General features: G+C 41.3%; 1 protein-coding gene across 8 annotated transcripts in view; it reads right to left on the bottom strand.

Annotated features, from left to right (window-relative positions):
- The window catches only part of EXOC4 (exocyst complex component 4), a 542,063-nt gene that overhangs the window by 403,176 nt on the left and 126,353 nt on the right, over nt 1–12,534 (bottom strand). For 5 of the 8 annotated variants that reach the window (XM_067534924.1, XM_067534925.1, XM_067534927.1 and 2 more), the window contains exon 9: nt 10,627–10,715. In XM_067534924.1, the coding sequence (XP_067391025.1) occupies nt 10,627–10,715 (89 nt within the window). Of the gene's footprint in view, nt 1–82; nt 687–8,358; nt 8,479–9,514; nt 10,280–10,626; nt 10,716–12,534 lie in introns of those variants that run through there. The other 3 variants (XM_067534930.1, XM_067534932.1, XM_067534931.1) reach the window with 3 other exon arrangements.

Here is a 12,534-nt window from a genome sequence, read left to right as displayed (position 1 = left end):
GAAGAGGAAAAAATGCAAATGCTAATACAGCTGCTACTGGTGCAATTTTTAAAAAATTCACCTTAGAGATCATGACAATCGTTTCATGTCCTTTATTTCTTTTTTGTTTACATTAATTCAGTGCTAGTGAAAGGTATTGCAATGACAGGCCTGGAGACTTAATACTTCTCATCCACTGAACAGGTTCAACATAGGAGAGTACCAAAGATAACTTCTTTGTTTACACTTCTGGCTTTCTAAGTATTTCTGGTGAACCCCATTCCCAGTGCTATCTGGGTTCTGTTATGGTGTGCATCAAGTTCACCACAGAAGTAAACTTGAAGGAGCAAGAGGGCAGTTTAATCTCCACAGCTAATTCAAACCTTGATCTTTTTGCTGAGATTGCCACTACGAAAGCCAATGGTGCTGCTACTTTTTGTGATAAAATTGACTAACTGCTAGGAACTGGGCAAAGACCACCAACTTATTTCACATAGACAACAGAAAAAACAGTAGGCAGAAATGATTTCTAGCCTCAAACTAGTGGGTTAAATTTGACTCCTCGATGTCCAGTTAGACACAAAAGGGGATGAAGACTCAAGTAGCCTGATGTCAAAGGTGTCTGGGACTTGCACATCTCATGGACGTCAATGGAAGATGAAGCTGCTCAGCCTCTCTCAAAAGTAGGCCATGAGTAACTAAAAGCCCTGCAATAGAGGCAGAGTAGGGCATTAGCAGTAGCAGATGTATTTTCTATCTACCAGCTACTCTTTCCTATTTCTCTTAAACTAACCTGCACCACAATGGAACAGATCATCTCTCCACATATTTTCTAGCTTCACCACACGACAGCAAAGTTCTTGGCTAGACCTACCTGATACAGTTGGTAGGAATGCCGCTATGAAGAATTACTTCAGACAGCTATACCCACCTTGCAAACGAGGGACATCATACCAACACAAAACCTGCAAAGCCACTGGGTCTCCAACCATGCAGAGACCAACTCACAATTGTTGAGACCAACCACCCGGTAGTACTCATGTCACCTAGAGCTTCAGAAGTGGTTCATTATAAACATTCATCCACTGAAGGCTTTTGTCAACTGAACGGTTCCTTCAACATCTCCTCCATGCAGGGAAAAGAATGAAGCAGCATGTGGCCAGCTGACACAGAGGGCTCACGACCCTCTTTTTCATAAACTTTGGGTTTCAATCTTAATTCAGCAAGCGCCTCTATTGATATGACTTTTTCAATGCACAGTACTCCTGATATTTTAGTTTGTTCCCATAAAAAAAAACAGACATCCTTGGATATGACTTGACAATCTCTGAACTGGAATAGCAAAGGCAATGCAGTTCAGAAATGAGATTCACTTGCAGAGCTGTATGGTGGGCCAACGACTCAAACAGCAGGAGGAGCTGATGTTCAAGACTGAGGGACCTCAATTAGCAAGGGCGGTTGGAAATCCAGAAACAGAATAGTAGGGGATGTTGCAGATGAGAATTAGAACGCATGAGCAAAGCAGTGGTGAGGAGGAGAGGCGGACTAGCAAGTCAAAACTAAGGAGCATTGACAGAATTGGGGGGGGCCTAAAACTGAAAGACAAATGGTTGCTGCAGAATAGTGAGCACTGCAAGTCATGATGGGGAGGCACTGGCAGAGCTGGAGTGTGGGGGCAGCATATACTGGGGCTTTTCACATTCTGACTGGCACTTTTAGCTAATTACTTTCATGAGCAACAATTTAATTCAAATATAATTATTTTTAAAGATCAGAGATTAACCAGACCACTACTGAAGTGAAATGGCCATTTTAAAATAAAACTAGGCTGCCAGGACAGGTGCCCCCTAATTATTCCTCCTGAGGTAAGACACTAAAATCACAGCTTTGGAGCACTTCATAATGAGCAGCCATTGATCAGCCTTCAAACGAGATCCATTTCCTCTAAGCCTTTCCTAAGATGGAGACACAAACTGAGGAATGAAAAGATTCCACAGCCCGAAGTCGGTCTGTCATCACCTTGTGTCTCCCTAAGCAGTGAGAAAAATTAAACTGGAGATGGAAACGCTCAGTGTTTTACAACAGTGACGGAGATGCCCTGCTTCTTATCACAGACACCTACGCCTGGCAAAAATCAGCCTTTAATAAGCAGCAATCTATGTCCTTAGACACCAACAGCAGATCAGAAAATGATTTAGGAAAAAAACCCACACATACAGCGCATCTTAAAACCCACACATACAGCACATCTTACATCTACTTAAAGCAACAGAGACAAAACTGTGTGTCTATTGAAAGGATCTCTTTTTCTCCTCCCCAAGGATATAAATATTTGGAATATTTAACAACTGCTGAAGAATCCCAGAAATCTGTCTATTAGAAAAGGCTGTATAATAACAACAGTGCAATAAAAGCCTGTTGCTGTGTTTCAAATGTAAAATGTGTCGTAACGAAAACAGAAATGGAAGGCACTTTTCATAGCAAGCAGGACACTAATGAAGCACAGGGACCTCTTCTGCATCCATGTCTTCTTTTTTTCCCCCCCTTTCCTTACCTCCCTCTGAATTCACTGCTTCCTTAATGACAATCTCAGAAGCAAAATCAAGAAACAAATTATTTTCTTACACGTAATCCCCCTTTTGCTGTCAAGTATCTGACCCTGGTTTGATAATCTCATTTCCTGAGAATCAAAATGCTGGAAACGTAAGCTTCCTAGAGTGTTAATTGCGGCCCTGCTCCATTGCTAATCAAAAAATTGGATGTTTTGCATGAAAATGCTGCTCTAATTAATTCTCAGTCATAAAGCACCCTGGTTTTAATAACCCTTTTTGATTGGATAGCCTTTGAAGAGACAGTGCAGCTAATCCACTAAACTAGAAAAAACACACGCAGAGGAAATAATAAGTGGGCTTACAAGGTCTGAACTAGATGATTGCATTAATACTGTCATATCACAAAAAAGTGATTCTCTGCCCCCACATCCCCCCAGCCTCAGATAAAACCGTGATCTTTTGCATCCTGCGGAGACAAAGGCAGCCACCAGACAGAGGGTTCATAACGTCAAATAATTTTTTCCTTCTTGTTAACACAACTGAATTTCTACATCTCAAACTTCACTCCCACTCTCATCTCTCCTTTTGGGGGCTTTATTTTTAACTGGGACTCTCCACTTGTCACACTGTCTCTTTTAATAAGACAGTAATTCTGCCCCTCCTCCCCCCCATTGCATCTGACTGACAACATATTATCATGCACATCTCTAAGAGGTGCTGAACTGAATTTTCATTATCCAAAATGTCAAGATTCGTTTTTGTCATCAGAGAACACAGCTGGCCTCCTCAGACAGCCCTTTGGTTAATTCAAATGGAACAAGGCACCTACACATAACTGCATTTTTTCGCGGGTCTGGCCTTACGTTGTGCAAGTTTTAATTTACCACTTGTCAGTCTCAGATACCATTTGCTGTTGCCATCGCTGTTTCTTCATCTCTCAATGAGGAAAGAAAAACCTTGATTAGTAGCTGTTTGCTTTGATTTCATTAACTACTAAAAAAAAGATAAGGAATTTCCAGCTGGAGAACCAACCAGATGCTGAGGTTTAACCAGAATAATCCCAGTTTTCTCCACCAAACTCCAAAAGAGCATCCATCCAAGTCACTGGGCACCCTTGACACACATTTATAAAACACATTTATTATATAACATCTCAATTTCCAGGCTCTGCTCCCTGATGATCAAACTCATCCAGCACACCCCTTATCTGAGCTTGCTGGGAAGTGCTCACATTTCTGTAGCTCTGCTTCTGATCGACTTATGGGGTACAAAGTATGTTACAATTCAGCCAGACCACAGACCAACATGAAGACAAACTTCAGATCCTCCTACTGTAAAGGATTATTCAGCTATTAAAACAGATGCTACATTTGATCTTTGGAAAAAGGCTGAGACGAAGCAATACACGAATACAACATAGACATACTACCTCTCAATCTGACCAGTTACTGCCTTCTAGCAGCTTCAATTTTGAATCACTTGACTTCTGGGCATTTAAAATCTCAACCATAGTGTGTGGAATGAAAGGTTTTTTATTTTGCAGTTTAATTAAAAATGGGGTTTATGTAATGTAGGGCTTTATTAGCCCCATCAAAAAAATCATTTCCATGTGTATGTGTAAGTATTACAAGGAATTAGGCAGACATGCTGAGATTTAACTGGAATAATACCAGTTTTCCACTGCTAACCAGTATCATGTGTATGCTCAGCGTATTCCACCTGTATTTACACCTTGACCAATACTGAACATTCCAGGCCCAAACCATAATAAGTGAATTGATTTATTGTCACTGAAATTTTAAAACTCCCCCAAACAGCATCCATCCAAGGCTCTGGACACCCTCAACAAAGCCTTGGACTTCGGAAGTCTTCATTCTAAACCTGCCTCTGACACAAACTAAGACCTTAGTTTCCTTATGTACATGAGGTGAATGATAACACCAACTCACAGGAGAGTTGAGAGCATTAATCAGATTAGAGCATAAACTGCTCTCTATATTATAAGTATTATTACTATATTAGTTCAGTTTGCAAAACCAGTCCACTGGTTAAGGCATTAGCCTAGGACTTGGGAGACCTGGGTTCCAAGTCCCTGCTCCCCAACGTACTTCCTATGTGAGCTTGGGAAAAATCGCTTAGCCTCTCTGTGCTCTATTCCCCATCTCTAAAATGGGGATGATATCATTACCCTGCCTCACTGGGGTGTTGTGAGGATAAATACATTAAAGATTGTGAGGCATTCAGATACTATGGTGATGGAGGCCATATAATTACCGTATAGATATAGATAGATAGATGTAGGCATTTCCCAAACACTGAAGGAGGACAGCCGTTCTCCGAGGAGCTCACACTCTAGAGAATAATAATGGAACTAGAACATTTTGATCATTATATACTGCACATTATTACAAGCTGAAATTTCAAAGAGACGCCATCCAGCAAGAATATCAGTCCAGCAGTTTATCATCTGTGCGCTAACGTATACTTACACCTCATCAGCACGCACTAGTGTTCCGAGCAACAAGGGACTCAAAAGTCAAGACTCCAGAGTTCTAACTCGAATTCAGCTTCTTCATCTGAATACTCCTTAGACAAGTCGCTCTGTGCCTCAGCTTACCCAACTATAATATGAGAATCAAATACTGACCATTAAATGCTTTGAAATACTCAGATGAAAGAAATGACGTCCAAACTTCTAAGAGGTGCTGAGCAGCTGCGGATTCCATTAACTATTCAGCAGCTCTTAACAGTTCATTCTTAAAAATCAAAACCCCAGATGCACAATACTAGCAAAATTGACCTTGATATGAACTGCTAGGGCCTGCACTAGCGCAGATAACTGAGAGGGATTGGATGCTATTTTCCATGCTGATCAGTCCCCTGAAGGCTCTTCAGGATTTTCACAGCATATAAAAATTTTCTTACCAGTTCTGCTGATAAACTGAACTAAGACCACAGCTTCTATGAACACATCAAATAACTACACCAACTCTCTGCAGCAAGAGAGACTTGAAATAACACCTGATGTATTTAACTGGCCACGACCAATGGCATCTTTGACAAAATGATACTGTGCTAGAAATTATTAGCAAAACAAACATCATTATGGTATCTGCCAGCTGGTCAGATGCTCCATGGCCTTGGTATTTTTCTACCTCCCATGTTCTGAAATCCAGCAAACACAGGAACAGCCTCTGGTAAGAAAGAACAGCAGCTTAGTTTAGACACTGTCTTCAGCATAAGAGAACAAGGCTAGAACCCACTTAATTTTAAATTTGGGCTGCCACTGTTTTTCCCTGGCATTCTGTACTTGTGTGCTTTGAACCATTTAGAGAGGTAGCGCCAGAATTCCCCCTGCTGCCTCCCTCCCATTCCAGCCACATACACACAAAATTTAACCATGTATATTATCATTTGTCTTTTGCCATGCAGAGCCCAATATATTCCACACTGCCCAGCTGTGCTGCTGATGAGAGCTAGAGGAAACATAAAAAACAACAGACTGCAAACTCTTCGGGGCAGGGACTGTCTCTATTATGTATATACCCTGCCTAGCATAACAAAGCCCAACTCTAGGTTGCTGCTTTTAGGTGTTACCATAACAAATAAAAAAAAGACAGGATATGGTGCTGTCCAGAATGGTTTCAACTAAAACCAAAAAAAGGAATACAATAGATGATGACCCACCTTTAAGGATGTATATTCTCTTTTAAGTCCCATCTACACTGCAAATACCATTAATTTGTAGCAGTTACAGTTTGGTAATCCAGATCCCCCAAACTTGCACTTTTGATGGAACTGAACTGTTTTAATCATCTTCTTAAATTATGCCAACCCTTGGACTTCAGTCAGGCTATAGTATAGTTCGGACCTGTCTATCCAGCAAGACCAAATAGTGTGTAAGAACACAGTACTTCCCCAAAATGGTGATCTGGCTAACCAAAATGGTATTTTCTGCAGGACAGACAGGACCTACTCACTTTAAACCCCATGGTATAACAATGTATATACATTTCACAATAACTTTCTCCTCTGAAAGGAAAAGTTATGTCCTTCAGGTCCAAATTTTATCCAGTACAATGAGAATCAGAAGCACATGGCAACTGGAGAACAATTCCTATCTTGCCATGTTGGCCTATCAACAGCTTCCCCAATGCCAACAACATTTTGCATCCTAAAGGATTCCATTTCCAAAGTACTCTAAAAGCAAAATATAGATTATACAAAGGAATCACTTCATTGACCGCTGACACACAGCCGTCTCTGAGGTGAAATACAGCAGCTTTTTGACAACGCAGAGCAAAATACTACCTATTTAAGGCAAGCCGGGAAGAGAAATATGCAATCCAATTGAAACTGTGGGAGAAATGTAAGAAGGAAAGTATAATTTGCCAAGTTGGAATCTGACCAAGATACATCAATTTACGACCCTGCACTTGCAGAAGCAGAAGCAACACAGGAATTTTAACGACCACAAGTGGTCAGGACCCATGTTTTATGTCTCATACAAAAGACAGAACCCTCCAGAAACGTTGTACCCCACCACCACCATGCCGGGACAATGGCTCTTTACTAGCTCAGAGGGAAGAATACTATGTTTTTAGGTTTTTTAAATGACTGTGAATCCTTTTTTTTTTTTTTGCAAACTATGTGAGATGTCCAGCTTAAACAAAAGCAAAGAAAATCAGAGCCCAATTCTTTTTCCATTGACTTAATTGGGATTAGACCTTGAAGAATTAATATTTCCACCCTACCCTTCCTGCAGCAGGGTCTCTTCCAATATTGGGTGATAATGTACACCATATGCACTGCAATATTTCAGCCCAAACAGCACCAGTTAACAACGAAGTGTCAGCCTGATCATTGTGAATTTTAAGGCAACTGAAATTAAATTCCTATTTTAAAAAGTTGGCATGAACTGAACTTTTTCTTTTATATGTTACTCTGAAGATCTTTTTTTCTCCCTAATATGCCACCCTCTGCCTGCTGCTGCTGAAAAAGTCATGGATAAGGCTGTGGAGAAAAAAGCAACTCGCCCCTGAGTGGTGTTTAGAGGAGAATGTTGTCACACATCAGCCTTCTACTAACCCAGCTGAACAATTCAATTATATTTTAAGGGGCAAATTGAAATGCAGATCTTGCTGTGGTCCAGGGATCAGGTAGATAAATGGGCTAGCTGAAAGGGAACAGCACTTTATAATGGAAGGACAGGCTGGGACATTTTTAACACAAAAAAATTAACAGGAACATTTCCTTCTGACTAAATAGTAAATATTTCTTACTAAATTCACCTAATCTATCCTTCCTGTTCACTCCTTCCACTGACTTCTCATCTCCTTTTGCGTCATATTCTAGCTTTTCATACTCATGCACAAAAGAATACATAAACTTGTCTCCACGTACATCTATGACTTCTTTCTTGCTTGTTAAGTCTTGTGATTCCCCCTCCTTTCTTCCCACTCCTAATATGCTACCCGTATGCCTAGAACAGTCTCCCTGACCATCTCTCTTAAGCTCTCTTTCTTTTCTACTTCTAATGCTTCCTTAAAACCCATTTCGTCTCTTCAGTAACCTTCATACTCTCCCTTCTCTTGAACTGTTGTTCCATGATTTGTCTTATCTCAGGGCTTGTCTACACTAAAAACACTACAGCGGCATAGCAGCACCACTGCAGCTGCACTGGCGGAGCATGTCTACCTACATTGATAGGAAAATCCCTCCCATTGGTGTAGGTAACGCACCACCTGAAGAGGCAGTGGCGAGGTCGACCGAAGAATTCTTCTGTTTTTCACACGCCATGGCGACACCATTATGCCGACCTAATTTTCTAGTGTAGTTCAGGCCTCATTTAGGCTCCAGGCCCTTGAGGAGTTTCATTGCAGGATGAAGGCCCTAAGTAGTGAGCTCTTCAGGGCAGGGAACGTGCCTCATCAATGTACATATAGTGCTATGGCATAAACAAACAGAGCTATGTAAAATAAACCAGCAATTCAGAGCACCAATATAATTAGATATGAAAAATCACTGGACCACAATGTCCCAGCTGTGGCAGATCTGAGGAAGAAAATGCATGTGGGATGGGTTAATACTGCTCTCAAATGCGCTTTTCTTTTTTAAAGGTTAAACAGGAAACTAGCCGGGTCCTGAGATAACAGGGAAGTTATACCGGAACATTGCAATTGGGATAATCCCCACTAGACCTGAAATCACCACGGAAGATACCAAAAGTGCCACGGAACAAGTGGCAGCTCCTCTCACAGCTTTAAGCATGTAACTCCCGTCAGGAATTCCCACTCTTAGATTAGGACCCTGTTGCTTCATATGATTTCTGGGATGCAATGGATGGCGTTGGTGGAGTCAGTAATTAAATCTTACAGCCATTTGGTATGGAAAGATCAGAACATTTATGACGAGAAAGGTGAGGGTTGTGCATATATTAGTTTGGAAGCGGCACTGTAGAGCTCATTAGAATTATCATCATGACTGCAAAATTTAAAAAAAAAAGGATTTTTTAGCTTTGCTATTAGAACTGGGTGGGTGTAACAACAAAATGAAATCCCTTGAACTTCCCCAACTCCCTATTTAAAGAAATCTCTCTCTAATAGGATAGTGCTTTACTTGCCCCACCTTTCTAAACTTATTTGCAAAGCCATTCAACACACGTGCACAAACTTTGTGTCTCTCACAGCACACAAGGACATATGACAGGTTTCTACAGCCGACAATTATAGTCTCTAAGATGAAGAGTTGTAAGCTGAACACCTATTAGTGCACTTACACCATGAAAGACATACATCTTTACCTCTATCTGATTCCCATAAACTGTCAAACCATTGTGAAGGTCAACTGTTAACTTAGGTATCCGTCTGCCTAACTTAGGGTTTACCAGACAGCCAATCAACAGAGCATCCAAGCCTTGCAATAAAAGTGCTTTGTAACTTCAGCTACATTAGATATAGCATAACCATTCAAAAGAACTCTCTACATAATTCAAAGTTTACTCTCAAATTGTCATAGGGTCAACTTCTGGCTGGAGGATGGATGTAAGTCACAAGGGAGGAAACTGGAACTACAAATCACCTGATACTTCAGCTGTAGATATTTAGCATTATTAACATCACCCCAATATTCTTGTGCATAGAATTTGTGCGTACAATTCTGCCTCTGCCCATCACTGCTATCTGGACAACAATGATTTCAACAGAGATCCCATAATTCACTTTCATTAGGGCAATATGCATGATGTAAGAGACTAAATCATATTATATAGAACCAACTTGGTCTTTATTATACAATTTTTCAGAAGATTTTACCTAATATCCCACTCTCCTGTCCCCACTGCTGAACAAGTCATCCCTTATGGATAAGGCTGTCAGAAAGAGAAATTTGCAGTGGTTCCATGTTCAGAGCATGCACCATACACACACACACACACACACACACACACACACACACAGTTAGAGTAGCATGCACAGCCCGTCTTCCACAAACAACATAAACTGATGGCAATAGCTCAGCCCTCCATATCTACCCTTTAAAAAGAACATGTAACCCATATTAACAGTGTGATTCTTTGTCCCCCTCTAGTGGTTGGATCATGTAAAGAGACTTATGTGCCTGTCACTGCCTCAACACCAAAAGAACTGGTCCTTTAGTTCAAGTAGTAAAGGCTCATGCTTTCAGATGCAGAATTCCCAGAGTTCAGTCCCTGGAGATGACCCAGCCAGAGATATTACATGTGCATATGCCTGTGTGGAAATAAATTTCAGGTAAGAAAACAAACATCAGCTTCAATCGTCAAAAAGCATCATTCAGCATGAGATTTTTTTTTCTTTTAAGTGACAGTTTTATGCATGTCCTTTTAAACTCACACCTACAGTATGTGGGGTTGGAAAGGGGGAGAAAATATAGAATTGTCTGCCTTCCTACCTAGAGTAAATAAATACAGGATATGAGCTGGCCAAGTCTACAGATTGACTATGGCACTGCATATGGTTTGCTAGAGAGGAGCTAATAGTTCTGAAGCCATCCAGGCAGGGCCTGCAGATATTTTGCAAAGCAATCAGCCAAACTAATGAGCTATCAAGCTCCCCACCTTGAAGTTCTCCACTCCTGCTGTAGAGCTCCCGTCTCTGCTCACGCAAATAGGCACTCATGCTAATAGCATGGGAAGACGACTCAAACCTGCAATAAAAATCACGCAGTTAGTCACACAGCTAATAGATTGTGCCTTTTCTGTAGCCACCAAGGTTGAGATTCTCGATTAGATTAAATGAAAAATTATTGGTTACTTAATTCCATTAGCTCCGACAGCATGCTAGGCGCTTTCCAAACTGAGAAGGTCCAGCAAACTGGTGGAATCCACAAAACCAAACCCACGCACTAAGCACACACCTCAGCTGTTAACAAGGAAATGCTGTAGTCAGTGATTAAAACTCAGTACTCCCCTGGAAAACTAGGAATAATAAACTATTAAATTATTATTCTGTTGCTCCCACAAGAACCAAGAGGTGCCCAAAGGGAGCTAACAATGGAAATCTTTGAAACTCCTTCCTCAAAGCAGCCAGCACTAGATACAGCTTGGGGGGACAGGAATGAATGAGACTTTCAGCCTCCCATCCGACCCAGAGGGACCCACCCAGGCTGCAGGCCCAGAAGACTTCTCTGTCATGGCAGCAGCAAGCCTTATCAGTCTCCTACCATCCTCATTCACTCAGCTCTGAGACCTTGACGCTGGATCTTTCCTCTCAGTTGCATTATTGTCATTGGCTGTTGGGTCCCCCTACATCACATCCCTCTCCTACCATTATCCAACTTCACACTCCCCAGCCTCACTTGACTTCTCACCCCCCAGTTTCCGCCAGTTTCACATCCCCATTCCCCTCTCTTACTCGTGCAATCCTTTCCTCGCCCCCACTTCAACGTCAAGTTATTCCAACCAAAAAAAGTCTCTAAAATGATGCTTTTACAACATAAAACAAACATATAGTCAAACATGTTAAAAACCCCAAAGCATGAGTTTAACATGCTGTGGATCCATCACCATCCTGCTTGTACTCCCATCCTTTCCCCAAACAGCATGGGTATGGTTTTTGCTTTTTTAAATGACCAGCTCTTCAGAGCATGGACACAGTGTGTGTGGTGCCTGCCACAGTGGGGCCATGACTGACTGTGGCCTATTATAGCATAATTTATCATTTGAATGTATGTAGGGCCTTTCATCTGAAGATCTCAAAGTTCTTTACAAGCATTCATTAGTTATGCTATACAACATCTCTATTATATGGGTATTACACTCACTTCAGATGGGGAAATCGAGTCACAGAACAATTAACAGACTTGTCCAAATGACACCAAGTCAGTCTCAAGAACAGAACCCAGGAGTTCTGATTTCCCCTGGTACTGCTAGATCACATTCCCTCTTCTGAGGGACACCCTAGCATAACTACCCAGTATCTACAAAATTAGCTTCCAAGGAGATATACCATCTGCTCACACATCATAGTTCTATCAATCTATGAGTGAGAGCAAGGCTGTGTCTCCTGTTCAAGTGATTTCCAAAGTGGGGACTCTAACTGTGGAGATTCTTATGACAGATGGATGGCTTCTCTAAATTGGAAGCAGGTGATGGAAATACACAGAAAAGAGCCTCTCTGTCTGGAGAGAAAAACACTAAAGATGGAATAGACGACAAGAATAGGACTTTATCAAACATGTACATCCCTCGGCAGATACAGAAATTGCATTTCAACAGACAGATTTCCATAGATGTAGTGACAGCTGACAGGAGACAGATAACAGAATGAGAGATCCCGATCGGCTTCGCTGTCACTAAGGTGCTAGTACTGACTTAGCGACAAGAGCCTGAGTGGTAAAAGATGGCTGATCTTATAAAGTTAGGCACCCTCATGTTAACCAATTATCCTTAACTTCATTTTCAGCTATTAGAAATGAGTACACAGGCATAGAGGGTTGTAGGTGAAAAAGAGCGGATGAATTCATC

The sequence above is a fragment of the Emydura macquarii genome, unplaced genomic scaffold (genome assembly GCF_026122565.2).
Source record: "Emydura macquarii macquarii isolate MOO-44397 ecotype Brisbane River unplaced genomic scaffold, CSIRO-AGI_Emac_v2 contig_3470, whole genome shotgun sequence".
Classification (NCBI taxonomy): Eukaryota; Metazoa; Chordata; order Testudines; family Chelidae; genus Emydura; species Emydura macquarii.
This window is presented reverse-complemented; position numbering and strand designations above follow the sequence as displayed.